This window comes from Drosophila gunungcola (assembly GCF_025200985.1).
Source record: "Drosophila gunungcola strain Sukarami chromosome 2R unlocalized genomic scaffold, Dgunungcola_SK_2 000027F, whole genome shotgun sequence".
Taxonomy (NCBI): domain Eukaryota; kingdom Metazoa; phylum Arthropoda; class Insecta; order Diptera; family Drosophilidae; genus Drosophila; species Drosophila gunungcola.
The window spans coordinates 251134-268211 of record NW_026453175.1 but is presented as its reverse complement, the minus strand read 5'-3'; the positions used below and the strand labels follow the sequence as shown (position 1 = coordinate 268211).

At 40.2% G+C, this 17078-nt stretch overlaps 2 protein-coding genes across 26 annotated transcripts in view; one reads left to right on the top strand and one right to left on the bottom strand.

Moving 5' to 3' along the window:
- The window catches only part of LOC128256765 (zinc finger protein 33A), a 181192-nt gene that overhangs the window by 119418 nt on the left and 44696 nt on the right, over positions 1 to 17078 (top strand). The gene's annotated exons all lie outside the window — the stretch shown is intronic.
- LOC128256758 (uncharacterized) lies at positions 143 to 16555 on the bottom strand. Of its 25 annotated transcripts, XR_008267808.1 has the most exons (17): positions 10931 to 11113; positions 10173 to 10710; positions 9519 to 9641; positions 8433 to 8534; positions 8192 to 8371; positions 6906 to 7115; positions 6155 to 6366; positions 4895 to 5303; positions 4580 to 4606; positions 4163 to 4369; positions 3623 to 4058; positions 2421 to 2580; positions 2259 to 2366; positions 1536 to 1691; positions 1337 to 1349; positions 728 to 970; positions 143 to 483 (listed from the first exon to the last, which is right to left on the bottom strand). XR_008267808.1 is itself a non-coding variant. In XM_052987318.1 (15 exons), exons 2-15 carry the CDS (start codon positions 10653 to 10655, stop codon positions 435 to 437), a joined length of 2862 nt encoding a protein of 953 aa, XP_052843278.1. In that variant the 5' UTR covers positions 10656 to 10710; positions 10931 to 11113; the 3' UTR covers positions 143 to 434. The 25 variants fall into 25 exon arrangements, 21 of the variants coding, with proteins under 21 accessions (XP_052843278.1, XP_052843291.1, XP_052843282.1 ...); XR_008267809.1 differs by lacking the exon at positions 1337 to 1349; XR_008267810.1 differs by lacking the exon at positions 1337 to 1349 and having other exon boundaries at positions 3683 to 4058; positions 6939 to 7115.

The following is a 17078-nucleotide window of genomic DNA, read 5'->3' as shown; positions in this document are numbered from 1 at the left end:
TCGAACTCAACTAAAAATTAATGAATTCATTTTTAATATGTTAAATATATCCTTTGTAAACTTTTAATATGTTTTATTCAAAACTATGGTGTTTAACTTTTACCCTTTATTCGAATTAAAAAAAAAGAAAACCCTAGTTAACTTTTGTTTTGTACAATTATTATTCGTGTTCGTAGAAAATACAAAATATCAAAGGGCTCAAGCACGTTGACACGGAGAAAGGGGTTAAAAACGAATCCAAAGAACTTATTGCACATGTGTGTTGTGTTCGCGTGAGTGTATAAATAAATAACGTAATATATCGAGGATTTCCATAGCAGAAGAAGATAGTTCACACAGCGCTCCTCCGTCTAATCTAACTAGGGTAGTATTTCGATTAAGGTTTCTCGGTTAGGGGCTGGATGGATCCGATGGGGTTCTCGGGGGATTCCCCTTCACAGCTTCCGTATACTGCGGTCTGCCGCCGCCGAATTAAGTTTGGTTCTGCGAAAATAAGTTTAAAAAAAATTATTAGATTTGTGGAAAAAAGTATCCCGACATATAGAACAATATCAAAAACAAGCTTCAAACCGTTTCAGGCCGAATCTTAACGCAAAAAACTGAACCTTCAAGAGAAGTTGCATTAGTAACGATCGGAGTGCGATCAAAACCGAGCGAGGGTGTTAATTTAGTACACAACACAGTGGAGCAGAACAAGAAACTTCATGCGATTGCGGTGGCAGCTTACCCCGATTTCCCAGTTGCCGAAGGGTCAACTGGAAAACGATCGAACCTCTCAAAACTTCTGCTGAGCGAATCTAGAACCCTGGAGTTTTTTCTCAAATCGAAGGAGGATTGTGTGTGTGTGTTCTTTGAAATATTTGGCGTCAGAGTGACCCGCACATCGCTTGGGGAGCATTTAAGAATGGTTTTTTACTGGCTAAAGGTGCTGTGATGTTGCTGAGACCCCTTCTACTCCTCACTGGCCATCCTGTGTCCATGTGATGGGGTGTGGGTGGGTCGGTGGTCGGTGGTTTTCGTATTTGGTGAAAAGTGCGATGAGAAAAGAGCTCAAATTAGTGCCCGGCAATAATATACACAAAATGAAACAGCGTGGCCAAGCGAGGTGAAGGTGCGGATTATCTTGGATGCTAGCGGAAGCCGAAAACAACAAAGACGAATTTTCCACTTCTGACGCAAATTCAGAGGAATGAGTAAATTAAAAATTGCTCTTGGTAAATATCAAACTGCATTTGGCGGACTCAAGACTTTTACAAAAGAATAAATATTTAGATAGTTGGGTTGGACACAAAATAAGGAACTAGTTAACTAAGTTCAGATCTCTCTCTGTGAGTACCGGAAATGACGTTCTGTTGGGTGTTGGGGTGTGTGTGCGTGCGTTTTTGTGTGTGTTTCGTGTGTGTTGTGTGTGGAAAGAGAAAATAAAACGAAATCAATAAATTAGTATTTGGGTATTGGCTGGCTGGCAGCTCCCTCAAGAAACGGAATCGGGAAGAGGGTGTCCAAAAAGCTGTCGGGCATGAGGATGCACTTACAGTTCCATGGAGAGCACCGTGGGATTGGGACATGCTTGGGGCGCCCGTATGTGACACTGCTTGTGACAGATCAGTTGGCAGTCGCGGCACTCGTAGCCCTGTTTTCCCGGCCTCCTCGGGATGGACTTCATGCAGATGGAGCACTGAAGACCGCTTCTGGAAATGACAACGAGAAGTTTTTGTTATTTTGTTATTGTTATTTCCTAAGCATACAAAAATTATTATTGCAGGAGAACAAGAAGCCCATAAATAAAATCCCTGTTAAGTTAGAAAGTTTCAAAATAATACATATCTTGAGATAAAATTAAATTCCATCAAATAAAAATTTAATTTAAACATAAATACTGTGTACTACCAAAATACTGTAAACCTTTTCGAAGAATTCTCTTTTAGATTTTAAAAATGATTTAAAAATAGGGACAGCCACTTTTCTTATGAATTTTAAAATTAAAAGCTTTTATTTATTTTGGGAAATCAAATTATTCTGTACATTACATAATTACAAAAAAATAAAATATTTGTTGATGTTTTGATAGCATATCGAAAAAAAACGATTTGATGTTTTGGAATAGAAGTGATTTACATTTTTGATAGGCTAACATTTATAAAAGTCTAAAAATTCGAATAATATATTCCAGGATGTCTTAAAGTTTTAAGTATCTTTTGTTAATTATTATTTGGGAGCACAAAAATGTAAGATTTGTACAAAATCAGAAAACTTACCCGCTCAAATGCTTGGCGATGAAGGTGTGATCGTTGTAGATGTGCAGCTTGGTGCCCTTGCGACGCCAACGCGGTCTCTGGGCGATGGCCAAAGGCACAATGAAGTGGCTAAGAGGAGTCGTTAGTTAGTAATGGAAGTTCATGTGTGTGATCCAAACTCACCGCTTCACGCCATTCTCGATGGTCTCCAGCACCAGGGTGGAGGCCTCGTGCACATAGGTTTTATTGCTAGCCGATGAAAAGCCTGAGATGGCCGAGGATTCTGAAATTGAGGAGCGGCGTGAGTGGTCGGTGATGGAGTGACCAATGCCCATGCGGGGTCCTGCGTTTTATTTATTTTTAGTGTGTGTTTGGATATATGGCAAGTTGAAAGTGGCAAGAGTGGCACACAAACCAAGCACCCGTTAAGACCCATCAAATCATATTTTGCATATATGGAAATAAACAAAAGAAAAGAAAAGAAAAGAAAGAAAGAGTATGAGAAATAATTAAAATCAAGTCGAATTAATGAATTATAAAGAGGCCATTTGCCAACCGATGGTAAGCAGATCCAAAATGTAAAATACCAAAATCCAAAAAAAAGGCAAATATTTACAAAACATTTTTAAAATGTTCAACCGTGTTTGTGTTTTTGGTTGGAATAAGTGTTTGGTGTTTGGTGTGCGTGTGTAGGAACCATGGAATACATACAGATTCGTGTTGTGGATCACAGTTCGGTTAGCAGTTGATGAGGAAAGTGTTAGGGGAGAGAAGACAAAACAGACAACAGATATAGATACAAATACAAATACAGAAAGGTTAATAATACATTAAAGTTCAAGCTTTAGTTACGACTATAAACAAACTACTTAAATTGAAGGGGAAAAAGCAAATTACACAATATTTTAAATATACATGAGATATGGTGTATGGAACGTAATGATTTTGATTGAATTGTACACCCACTCTTAAATTATATTTTTAACTATAGTACACTTTTAAAAGACAGTTTTTTTTTTTAAATTCTGTTCTCATTTATACCATCCCAGATTTAAAAGAGCAGAGATCTTTTTTAAGTATTGGAAGTTCAAACCATTATGCAAATTGGGTTAAAATTATAGTTTTTTGTCTCAAGACTCTGCTCTATATTTTAGGTAAATATTAAAATGTTAATATAATAAAAAAATTTTAAGAGTGCAGAAAGCAATTAATAATGGGGATAAACAGGTAAAATGCCGTGATCTCGAATGAGATATTGAATGTGATGCATGTTCCGTATCGCAGAATGCAGGAGTAGTCCAAAAAATGTGCGTTAAGCCGGGCTCAAATAGTTAAAACGTGGCGGACACTGGCGGATTGGAGGATTGTGACTGGGTGGTAATTACCAAGTGAATTGCTTTTGGACAGAGTAGCACGATCGACAGATAATGAACGGGAAGAATCACCATTGAGGGTTCCGGTGGCTGTTCGAGGGAATCCGGAGGCGGTTGCTGTATTCGAGTTGGTGGCTGATAGTGACTTATGACTGTTATTATTGGGCTGATCGGCCGAGAGGGTGCGTGTCTTGGAGCGGCTGAGCCGCTTCTTCAGGGTGCCAAAGAAATTACGTTTTTTGCTGCGCCCGCGGTCATCGACCACGTCGTGGCCCTCGATTAATCCGGAGTGCTGCTGAGCCAGCTGCTGGGCACCACCGTTGCGGGGCAGGCTATTATATCCACCCGATCCGGCTCCGTTGGTGTTGCCATTGCCGTTTCCATTGAGGCTGTAGTTGTTGTGATAACCACTGCCATTGGGCGACGAGGCTGCATTGGGTTGGCCAAACTGCAAGTGATTCGAAGTGTATTAATTGGGGGATCTTCTCCAGCTCCTAACTGAAACGCATGCCATGCCGAAACTAACAAACCCCTTGAACTCAGTGCACTTACCTCCGCGGTGCTCTCCTCGTTGACGGTGCCGTTACCTGAATCGTTGAGGGTCTCGCCCAGCTGGCTGGCTTTCTCCTCTTTGGCCTGCTCCAGCTCAAGCTGACCCTTGGCCTCGTTGGCCGCCCGCTCGAAGGCCTGGGCCACTGCCTGATCCAGCTCCGTCGCCGTTTCGGTCACCTCGATGCGACCCTCTTTGTTCAACTCGACCTGATCGGTTCGAGGATTTGGTTGTTAGAGAAGCGCATTTTGGGAGTTAGGCAGAGCAAACAGAACGAGAAACATTTGGATATTAGCTTGGCTTAATACTAACTAGCCTACATGACTTGTAAACCATCATGAGGGCGGGATTAGAGACGCAGTAACTCAGATAACTCAAAAGAACGATCGAAGAAGATGACCAGGTTGTGGGGAGTTTACCTTAAATGCATTCGGGCTGCTCGAATTCTGGGCGGGATCAGAGACGGGAATGAAATGAAATAAAGGAAAAGAGAAACAAAAGGAAATTAAAAACGATAGAGGTGGTGGGGGAGAACCAGAGGACACGAAATGTATGGAACCTCTATAGCCATTGAGATCACGCTTGCCACAAAGAAACATAATTTTAAAATTAAAAACAATCAGGTGTGAACCAGAAATCTCCATTGGTTGGTAGAGATCTTTGGAAAACCCGCGAGTGTTTCTATTTTTTATTTCTCCTGACAATCGTGGCTAATTCTTCCATTTAACACTCACTCGCTGCACGCTGTGGATAATCAACGTGCTCCTGCTGGGCTGTCCGCTGCCCGAGAGCGCTCCATCCTGCAGAGCTCTTACGGCTGCATCCGCCAGATCCGCTCCGTTCCGGATGTGCTCGTTTATGGCCGGCGTGCTGAGGCGCAGCGCCTCCTTCAAGCGCTGTGGACGGGTGCCCGCCGGTATCTCGGCACCCTCGATGAACACAAAGTCCACGGTAATGGATCCCGAGACGGGCTGCGTCTCATAGGGACGGGGCTGCAGCTGCAGCAGCTGAGTGGAGGCGGGTCCAGCGGCCAGCTCATCGATTCCAACCAGGCCGAGACCCAGGAACTTGGGCGGATCGGAGGCAATCACCGGATGGTCGTACACCTCGAACAGGATCTCGGCAGATTGAGGGGAGAGTTCACTGCATTGGGATAGAAAAATGTGATTTTTAGTTAATTGCGGGGGCTAAATAGAAAAAACCGTATTGAACAAGAAAGGAAGCAAAGTTTATATCCCCTAGAAGCTATAAAATAAATTAAATATTTTTTAAGCTCTTAAGCATTTTAAACATATGCGTATTACAGTAATGATGATTTCCACCTCAATTATTCGATCGTTCGTATGGCGTTAAATGCGTATATCTTAAATATAAAACCATTACTGTGTTCAAATTTTTTTTTTTTTAATTGAGAAGTCACAATTGGTTTGCCTTTTTTTTTGTAATATTTTTTGTAATATATGATATAGTCGTCCGACTTTGATCAAATTTAAACCGCGATTCCAAAATAACAAAGTTGTAATTGTTTTTCTTTTTTTTCCGATTGTTCCTATGAGAGCTTTATGGTATAATCGTCAGATTCTACTCGGTCCGACATCCGTCTACGGCATTAAATATACACGGTATGATTAGTTATGATGATCGGTTTATTTATGTTTGATTTAACAACCACTATCTGTTAATAAAAATTCTAGTTATAAAGACATCGAGTTATGGTTAAGTTAAATTTATACTCGATGATTAGTCCGACTTAAAAAGACTTTAAGTCATAAAAGATAGGTGTATAGTTACGATTTCATCACATGTTTGTCTAACAAACCTCTGTTGTTATTGACTTGTTTAAATTTGTCTACTCATCGAAAACCAATAAACATAAAAACACATTCACCAAAGGGGATTTTAAATATTTATCTACTTGAGGACAGTAATTTAGCGAACCGAAAGTGATTAGATTAACAAATCCTGTGGTTTCATAATAATAATAGCTCACTTACAAGAGAAAGTGCTCATCCCAGAAGGGTTTGCTGCCGCGCTGGGTGCCCGTTTGGTTCTTCTGGGCAGGCTCATCCATCTCGATGACCACATAGGGATCGTGGGCATCCCGAATTCCCTCGCCCTTGACGATCTTCACGAGTAGCCGACGGCCGGAAACCATGTGCTGGGAGTCCCTCAGTCCCACGCCGCCCATGTGATGCTCCATGTTGTGCTGTGTGGGATGCAGGAGGACAACATGCAATGAGTGAGTGCAGCGAGAGACTCAGAGAAAAACAGAGAGTTCGGGGGAAGGGTTCTGAAGGGGGTTCAAAAGTCGGGTTTTGGGTCTTATGAAATTCGCCTTTAATCAGCAACTATAGTAATGCGTGACAGAAACTAGAAATTGTAATAATATTGAAAGTATTGGTTGCCCTGAAAAGAGAGAGCGCAAAGAGAGTTCTTTTTACTTTCACGGATCAAAGGAGAAACACAACGAATTCTCAACGACAACACGGGAAATGTGATGCAGATTTCTGAACTGAGAGATAGAGAAAAGGCGAATTCCATAAACACAGTGGAGGACGAGAGCAATGAGAAGTGTCTGTTTGTTTTTCGGGTGACAACACTGTACAGAGAGTCTCAAATTGAGTTCTGTGTGCGATGACGAGTGTACGAGGACACAGGAAAACGGAGAACGGAGAACAAGAAACGCAACACAGCCACAGCCACGGATACAGGAGCTGGTATCTTCTCACTGCTCCCGACGCTCACCGCCAGCGAGTCATAGTGGACGGGATAGATTACGGGCAGGTCCAGGGGCTCCACCTCGGCCCTGGGGCAGGTGGAGTAGATGGAGAAGTCCACCGGATAGACGGTGTCGCGCAGCGCCGTCGTCAGGATGTCGCTGATCACCGTTTGCAGCTGTTGTTCGTCCTGGTCCATCGCCTTGATGGCGCCCACGCTGTTCATTGCGATGCGAACCTTTTAAGACAAAGAGGAATATGTTGGTGGTTAAGAATATATTGGTGATTACTGAACTTATTATCTTGTCATTATGACATAGACTTTCTAAATATTTTAACTGTCTATAGTTTTTAGAAAACACAATGAACCGATCTTCATTACCTTACTTAATAAATAACCCTGGCATAAAGTCAAAACAGATAAATTTAAGGATAATACTAATTAAATTTAATTTAATTTTACTTTGCATCTTCAGTATACTATTAAATTGCTATTCTAAAAAAAAAAATCAGTTCATTTGCAAGTATAGGGTTTTGTCTACTCAAAACATTACACTGCATTGATTGCATAATTAAAAAAAGTGTTACATTCGTATCAAAAGTGTTGTAATAACTTTAGTTAAAATCTTAAAAACAAGAAAGGAGTAAAGGATTATGTAATTGAAGTCTGACATCAGTAGTTAATAGATTCTAACTAAGCTGGCACATCCAAAACCTTTGAATACCCGTACTCTTCGAAGAAAAAGGGTATATTGTCTTTGTTGAAAAGTATTTAACGGGTAGAACAAAGCGTTTCCGACACTATAATGTAAATATTTTCTTGATAAGGATCAACAGCGGAGTCGATCTAGCCATGACCGTCAGTCTGTCTGTCCGTTTGCCTGTTCGTCTGTCCGTCCGTATGAACGTCGAGATCTTGGAAAAGCTATAGATTTAAAGTTTGACCAGTTTTTTTGTAAACGTGGCCACGTCCACTATAAAGTCCACAAATCGTAAAATCTGTCATGTCGATCTGAGACATGGTAGATGTTGGTTACTGGCCGATTAAGTGTGTTTCGAGAATATTTATCTTAGAAGATATTGAGTTATTAAGTTCTCTGCCGCTGTTCTGCCTGCAAAACACTACCCAATGCCCACTGTTAGCGGTGGGCAATGCATTCGATAGATGGCGCCACCTAAACTCCTATTATTTTGTGGGGGAATACTTTGATCTGAGTAACGGTTATCTAACAGTCGGGGAACTCGACTTTAGCGTTCTTTCTTGATTTAATTTAGTTGATATGGTATTTTTTGACAGTTAACTCAGTTACTTACATCGGGATAGCCCTCGACACGCATTTCTCCCTTCAGGGTGTTGTAGTTCATGGGAATGGCCATGCGGGCTCGGAACCTTGACACGGTGACCTTGTAGTGGGAGGTCTCCACCTTGCCCGCCTTCTGGCGGAAGGTCTTCACCTGCAGCACCGGCATGGCATCGCAGTCAAAGGTGATGAGCTGTGGCATAAAGTTACTGTGGGATTAAAGTTCTAACCGACAATGCATTGAGTTTACTCACCATGTCAGCGGGATTGTTCTCATCGCAATTACAGAATATATTATTCAATCCGGGGGCAGGACTGTCGGGCAGCACTCGAACGACTTCCACGGCCACTCCATGCTGCAAAAGGAAATAAACATATATTAACTTGTTGCCCGAAACCGACCAGCTGTGCTCCTGTCCATCTCTGGATTTATTATTCGCACATTACGTAATTCAGCGGCGTGCGTTTTTGGGGCTACGGCTCAGAGACGGGATAATGACTAACGACAGAATTCTGACCTTGGCCTACGACTGGCTCCGATCACGTAAAAGGCGATAAAAAAGCGAATCAGAGGAAAACAAGCAAGGCTTATGTTGTGTACCTCGATTATTGGATACCCTCTAATAAACCGAAACATTAAAATTCAAATTTCTTAAACAAATTCAAGCAAAAGTTCCCAAGCCATAAAATATATGCTTAAAGAAATTTACATAAAAAATAAATCTAGCACTTAAAAATAAATGGTTTTTGGAAAAATAAATAAATAAAAGCTCTTCGATTAGCCCTTTAACAAAACGAAATATTAAAATTCAAACTTTTTAAACAGTGGGTCAAATAAATTTATGCAATAGTTCTTAAGCCATAAAACATATGTTGTAGCATATGTATATAATTTAGCACTTAAAAATACATGGTTTTTGGCAAAATAAAATAAATAATAGCTCTCCTCAATCCAAGCTTTAAATATTTTTTTGTGAGTCAAACACCAAATAAGGTTTATGTTTGCCTGTCACCAATCTATAAATGAACACTCTTAACTCTTTCACTCAACGACTACACGGTATAGGAAACAAAAATTGAAAACAAAACGCGTTTCGACATCAGTTACGGCTGAGCGAGTTCCCAGTTCGCCAGACCGCTGGAGAGTGGGAAAGAGTTGGAAGACAAGCAGCTGAACATCGATTTCAAGTTGAAAGTCGAGGCGGGCCAAGAACAAAGGTTAATGCCCGACCAATAAAGACCAAGTCAGACTCAGCCATGACATCAGAGCCCGGGCCATGAATGATGTCAAAGTTGCGAGCTGTCTGATGTCATTTAACCATCTTTCGAATAGGACTCACCTCCTCCACAGACTTGCGCAGCGTGTCGTTAATGGCAATCACCCAGGACATGAGCAGCTCGTTGACGATGACCAGGTCGCTATAAAGCCAGCGGAACACCTGGCTCGTCCAGGTGACGGAACTCTGAAGAAAAAGATTTATTAGAAGGGATTCTGAGTTTAAAAATTTTTATAGATTGAATAATTTAAAGGTAATTTTATAATTTTTGTTTACTTTTAATACTGTTCCTAAAAATACTACAATTTAAATAAAAGACTATTTTTGAGAGACAAAGATAGTCAAAAATGTAACACAAACACACGGTTTTTTTGATTTACAAGTATAAATATAATTTAAATTTATAATTTGTAATAAATATTTTAACGATCTCAAAGCAAAGCTTTGGCAATTAAAAAACGAATCACATTTATTATTCTAGATAAAGTTTAGATGAAAATTGCTTAATAATCTTTTAAATAAATATTGTTATAGATTTAGCTAAAGTCTTTTTTTTTTAGTTGCTTATACAATATTAATATTTACAAAGACTAGTTTTATGAGAAATGTAACTAACTTTCAAGCCGTTATTTTTGGGAGCTGTCTGATAAGCCTCGTGTTTTATTTAGCTAACTAACTGACATACAAGTGGGCATTAAATTAATAACAAAGTCTCACCGTTTCTGGACCCACGACATTCGAGGGCGGTGGGACATAGCGCTTCTTGCGGTTCTCTGGTCCAGTGGAACTCTGGCGCACCACCCGGCGACGTGGACCGCCGGCGGCTGCGCCACCAGTGTTTAAGGGCGATGCTGAGGAGCGGCCTCGGCCTGCTGATCCGCCGGTCAGGGGCTTGGATAGGTCCTCCACCTTGCTCTTGGTGGCCAGCAGATCACGCGGCTCCGAGAGGCGCTTCTCCGTCTTGCCGGCGGCGGATGAGGGCGATCCGGAGGTGGGGGCCACGCTCGTCTGGCGACTGTTGGCCGCACTGGACGACTTGTCCTTGTTGAGATACTTGTGGTAGAGCAGCTTGATCAGCCAGACGGAGAAGAGGGCCAGAACGGCCCACAGGAAAATGAAGATGGCCAGGGAGTCCATTGTTAAGTCACCAAGTCCCTCGAACGAGCAGATATAGTCATCGATTTGATCTGCTAGATCCATCGTTTAGTTCCAGGGCGAGTTAATCCCACAGATCGTCGTCATCGTCGTGTTCGTTCTGCGGGAATAGAGTCTTTTAGTGGGTGTTTCTCACTTGACGAGAGAATCTCCGAGATGGGTTGAGGCGAGTAGATTTTGTGTATCGGGGCAGCCATGAAAGATCTCCCATCCCCCCCTTCCCCCTGCCGTTCCCCCATCCTCATCGCTATCTAATTATAGAACTTGTACAATTTTCTTTTGGGGAAAATATGAAACGTTGAAAAAATCTGGCCACTCACAAAAGCACACAGTCCCGAGGAAGTTTACAAAATATATTCGGTTAAATGGTTGAAGTTGAACTTGTTTATATTAGTTTAAATATTTCTTAAGTATAAATAAATAATTGAAATAAAAATCGAAATCTTAGAAAACGGAACTAAACCGAACCGAACTGAACAGAACAGAAACAGAACTCAACTGAAATGAACTGCTCGCACTCGAATCGGATGGTATCTTATGGGTATCTTAATTCTCCGAGGCGAGAGATGTTCTCAGATGCTAAAGTATCTGTATCCGACAGTACGTTTCCGAGCGGAAGGCACTGCGCCGGCGCCTGCAGCTCGTGTCAGAGATGTGAACACTTGTTTTCCGTTTTCTGCGTGACTTCAAGTATTTTATTCTTTTCTTCTGGCATTTATTGGCCTACCCCATTGACGTCATAGTTTTTGGGGTCGCGGCAAAAGAAGGAAAAGAAATGACGTAAGGCTGACTGCAGAGGAGCCACATACTTTTAACGACTTCATCTCATTGTTTATAATGTGTTTGTTCTGTTTTTATTTTTAGACCGTTCGTTGTTTGTTTCTGTTCGCTTTTGATGGTTGTGTTTCACAGATTTATTAGAAACTATTCGAGAGAATTGGCATTCAACAAAACGGTCGAGGGAAAATAGAAATTGTTTTCGTTTCAATCCCCTTTGCACTTGTTGCAGTTAATATTTAAACATTGTGCGATTCATCCCATTCAATGCTGAATTTTAGCGAAATTACGAAAATTCGCAAAGCGTATTCGGCAATGGAAAAACAATAACAAAAGCGCTATTATGCTGGCGATTATCTGTTTTATATCAATTGGAGCTTTGTTATTTTGGCTTTTTTTTTTTTGTTGCTATCTGCACGCACGCCATATAGGCACTGAAAAGAATTTGTTTTGAAGCTTTTATATAATTAGTATTCAATATGTGTACTTTTTTAATGATCCCACTATTTTGATCATCTTAAATGCGGAAATGCACAATGCACATCTCAATTTCCGAATAAACAATCATAATCATGTTAATCAAAATTTCGCTCTCTGTGCCCCGCCACATTCTTCGCCTTTCTGCGCCACTGATTTTCCACTTGCCTTTTCTGCTTTTCTGCGTTTCCACTCTCCAAGCAAGTACAAAACACTTTTCGTGCATTCTCAGCCACTGGCTAGTCTATTGACCCCTCGCCACTAAGTGGGCACCAAAGGGCGATGCGGCGGGCGTGAAAATGGGGGGGGGAGGTGCAAGTGAAAGGGCGATTACGAGAGCAACAAGTACTCGCGGGTATTTTTAACCATTGGCAAGCGCACGAATCGTTGGGGAAAATGCCGTCTGCCACGCCTCTTTTGGGGGGGCAGCAGCCTTAGAACACATGTTCCCATCGCCTCTGATTGACAGCGATCTACGATCTGCATTCTAACGGTCGTGTGGGAAATGCGTTCACATCTGCAGGAAAAACTCCGCTAGTGCAGATGAAATTCAAGTTACCATATAATTAGCATAGCAGATGTTACAGAAAACAACAGCGTTTTTTTGACATTGCTAAAAAAATTCCAAAATTTCAAAAAGAAAAATGGAAATCCATTAAAAAATTTGCCAAAGATTTCAAATTTTTTAAATAATTCGATTTTAGTCTGAACTCTTGATCACCATTTGTAACTAAAATGTTAAACAAAACTAAAATAGTTTTGATCATTTTTCCCTTTATTAACCAGTTCAAATTGTAAACGTATAAATTTAATACATTTTTGAAGAAAATTTCACAAACAAGAACCACAGTTTCAATAATTTCTTAGCGCTACTTTACAACCCATATTTCTAATTAAATTAAAGATAACCATATTTTATAACTGTGTTTAAGATGATTAATTTTCATCATATGATAATCATGACATCATCATATTAATTTGGTTAAATTAGCATATTTTACTGTTATAATTAACATATAAGAATCAATTTTTGGCTTTTATAACAGCTTTATTTGACATTAAGTGATATAAAAGTTGAAAGCTAAGCTCTAATTTCAGCTTTTAATCCAAACTTAGCCCCGCATATGCATAATTTTTCACAGTGTACCTCAAAAGTTCTGCAAAATTCATGTGGTAATAGTTTATATTCCCAGAAGAGCCGCTGGGCCTGGCTAATTAATGCCAACCTTTGCGGCACATGCAAACTGTTGGCCAACTGGCTTCGGCCGGCCCGCTTCCCAAGCTCGAATTTAATGAGCTTGGGCAACGGCAACAGGTTGCCAGTACTTCCGTTTTAATTGCCACCTCCAAGGGGTCAGAGGTTGCGGGTTGAATGGCCCCGCCTATCGAGGAGAAAGCCTCGAGGAATTGCGTCACCTGCCAGCCATTCTTTATAGACAATTTTAAGGTATAAGCACTCCGCGCATGGTATTCGATGTGCAAACATTTTGAAATGCACACAAAGTGCGCATTGCTAATCACATATAAATGCGAATAAATATTGAAAATGATTTCCGTTACCACGACAGAGCTAAAAATAGAGATGGGGTAATCCAATCCAAGCCGATTCAATCTGTTTGTAAGCCGACGATCGGAATAAAGCAAACCACAGACCTGAAGGTCGCCGAAAAGCAAATGAATCAAACCAAAAAATAAGGCTGAGACAGGGCACTCACACTTGATTCACCTTATCTTATCACTGCCTTTGCATTTATCGCATCTAACTGCTATTAATGAATGGGTATTATGACTCGATATGGATCTTGGCACCTGGTCATACAAGCTAAGAATTAGACAGCAACAGGCTATCTTGCTTGCTCCCTTAATGGGTCAATAAAATATGTCAAATGACGACACCGCCAAACGTTCCAAATACCATCAAACGATGATGTCATTCCAGTGTATAGTCTTTGCTATATGTTTTATTCAAATTGATAAGGCCCTGCTTAGTATTTGTGGCACACGAAAAAAATCGTAAATTATAAATAAAAATTCTAAGAGGTGAATTAAAATTAACAACTGATTAACTGAATCATTTATTGCCAGTATCGATTGTTTTTGCAACTCTTATACTGTTGATCTTGAAATAAATTGCCAAAATGTAAATAAAAAATTGCCTTTGTTTTGATAAGAAATGGAAAAAATAGAAACAAAAAATGTTCGAGGCCTCATAGAAAGTTTATTTAATACCAATTTTTTAAGTGCAGAAAGCACATAGAGAGTCTCAAATTAAATTGCATTTTAATTTAGCCCGATTAATCTATTACCCTACAGCTGCGATATCGACAACAAGTGAACTTCGTCTCGCTTGCCATTTCGAAGTGTCAAGGCTGGGCTATTTTTAGGAATGCGAAAGGAAATAACAAACGAGCGCAGACAGGGCGTATGCTAGATTTGCAGCTAATGTCATTAAGTATACGCAGGCTGACCCGAAGTTACATCAACACGCAACTGAGACCACGTCAGAGGTCAAAAGGGAAAGAGGCAGTTGCGTGTTTAACTTTTGTGCGAGACAAAGTTCACCTCAAACAACAGGAGAAACAGCAACAGAAAAACATTTTTACACAACTCACAGACAACGACGACGAGTCGGTGAGATTGGAACCTTTTGACTTTGCCCTGTGTGAAAACTGGTTTATCGATTGGAACTGGTCCCGAGAACCCATCGATTTTAACCGTATGAAAATGGGGTTTAGGCAGCCGAAAGCGTTACGCCCAGGGAAAGTTCCTGACCCCTGCTTATTGATTTTTCCCTTGGGTTGCGTTCCTTATCTTCCTCTGATTGGCCTGCAAATACACTCGACGGCCAATTTGCTCGGCCTCTGTTTACCCTCGTTTGGCTAAAAGGTATTTGAACCCCGGGACAAGTGTTTTGACCACGCGTGGAGGACCCGTCGAAAGGCCAGGGTTGCCAGGGCAACGCTTAATAATTAAGGACCTTCGCATTGATTTGTCAACGTGCTTGTTGGCCCAACCAAATCTCAGAAGAATCATAAAAAGTGTTCACAGTTCATAGCTCAGTGTGTTTGTTTACTTTAATCACTTTTTTCCTTTCTCATGCCAGCTTATTATTTAGAGGAAAAGCTTTGACCGGCAAAGGATGCGTTATAAGAGAGGAAAATGTGAGGAATGAAGAGTACAAAAAGAGAGTGGCAGCTAGAGTAGGGTTGGAAAACGCAGCGCTCACATAAGCAAAAAATGATATGACAAAAAAGGTTTTTGTACTTAAACATTTTTTTGAATTGCCGGCATTTCAAAACTTTTAAAATTAATATAGCCTACAAAAAAAATAATAACGAATTACAGTTCATTGACTATTAATATTTCCAATTTGTTTAGTGCAGAATTTTCCCTTTGTGTAGTTTTCCTAGCTTTCGCACCGTCAACAGCCTGTGACACAGTTTCCACGGTTTTGGGGTGGCTACTAAGGGTGGGGAGAGAGATACGAAACTGTGAACAAGGGTTGGAGATGCGAAGCACGCTATTTTGCCCTATATCGCGCAGAGGATCGCCGTAACGTCTTCATAGACCCATTAGGAACACACCCAGAATAAAAACCAAGCCCAGAACTACATAGGCAAAGCCCTAAATCCTGAAGGGATGTGTGGTACAATGGGGCGGTTTTTAAGGGACGGCTTGTTTTACTTACCGTTTCATACAACGCAATTCGCAGATACAATTATTTTGTTTTTGTTTTTATACGCAGGATGAGTTTTGTGGTTCGTGGAAAGAAAAATAGATGACATTATTTAGAGAGAATTCACAACCGTATCCGCAATTAGCTCGTGTTATTATTGTAGCCCTGTTTTTGCAACTTTTCGGCCGAAATTGACTTAGTTTTCAGGTGTTCAGGTGTTAGAAAAAATTTTAAAAAGAAAATTCCCTGTGATTGATTAGTGACAAGAAGCGTATACACCTTGGGATATTTTTGGGTAATCATGTGTGTGTGTGTGTGTGGTTGGCACGTGAGCTCGGTGGCCAAACAATAGTTGCAACCACTTCCAGAGCCAGAAATGTAGGGTCAACCATTTCTCTGTGCAAAATGCAAATCAATGAAGGAGTGGAATGTGATGGGGAGCGGGTGGGGGTGGTGTCGGGCGGAATTGCTTGGCACACATAGTAAACAAATTGTGTTTTCTCTGTATTTTGCTGTTGTCTACTCACACGGTTGACCGAATTTTTAAGGCCACGTTAACAATTAATATTCCTACGAATTTCGATTTAATGCCAAAAAATCAACCAAAACGTTGCCGATTATTCTCGATTCAAAAATAACGCCGTTCCGTATTTAATTTCTCAATTTTTTTTTAAATTATTTATTGGGCTTCTTTTTTTTTCGTTTCGCTAAAGCGAGACAGAAGATAGTCGTGTTTCTATTGCGATGATGGAATTCTTTCGTTTGTTATTGTTCTGCTCTTTTATGTTTTTGTCACTTTGTTCGATGCGAAGATGGTGATAAAGGGCGGTGAGAGAAGAGGAGAGCGAGGCAATGCGAGTAGACGTGTGAAGAATTTTACAAACTTCCGTAAAATAACTAAAATTGAAAGATACAATGGAGCTTTTGTTGAAATCGGCAGTTAAATCTTAAAACTTTATGCAATTTTTATTGAGAATAAACACTCTATATGAACCGTGGGAAACAGAGCTTAAAATTAGCTTTGTATTGGATTTTATGATTTTAAAGAACGATGTCAAAATCTGATTAAGTCAATCAAAATTAAAAAATGTTTTATTTAGTTCTACAAATAACTAAAATATATTTAGTTTTGAACAATGCTTTTTAAAAATTTTACTTAACTAAGACCATTTGTTATTTTGTTTAGGGTTTTCAAGAATTTAGAGACTACAAGCTTCGAAGTCCAATTAATTTAATTTATGTTTGAAAAAAAAAGTTGAATGTTCAAAGCCACTCAAGTTACAAATAATACAATCGAGTTATTCAAGCTCGGCTGTATTCAAAAAACTAAGTTCAATGTCGTGGGTTGCTTCCGCCTGTCTTTAAAAGTTTTTTTTGGTTTCTTTGTTATGTTTCAATGCCCAGTATTCGATAAAAAATCATAACATTCAAATTATGTAGATTTTTCGTCGACTTTTGTTTGCTTTACACTGTAGCATCCGAATTTAGTTTTTACTAGTTTCCACTGCCACGTTACTGGGCCACACATTCTATTTAGT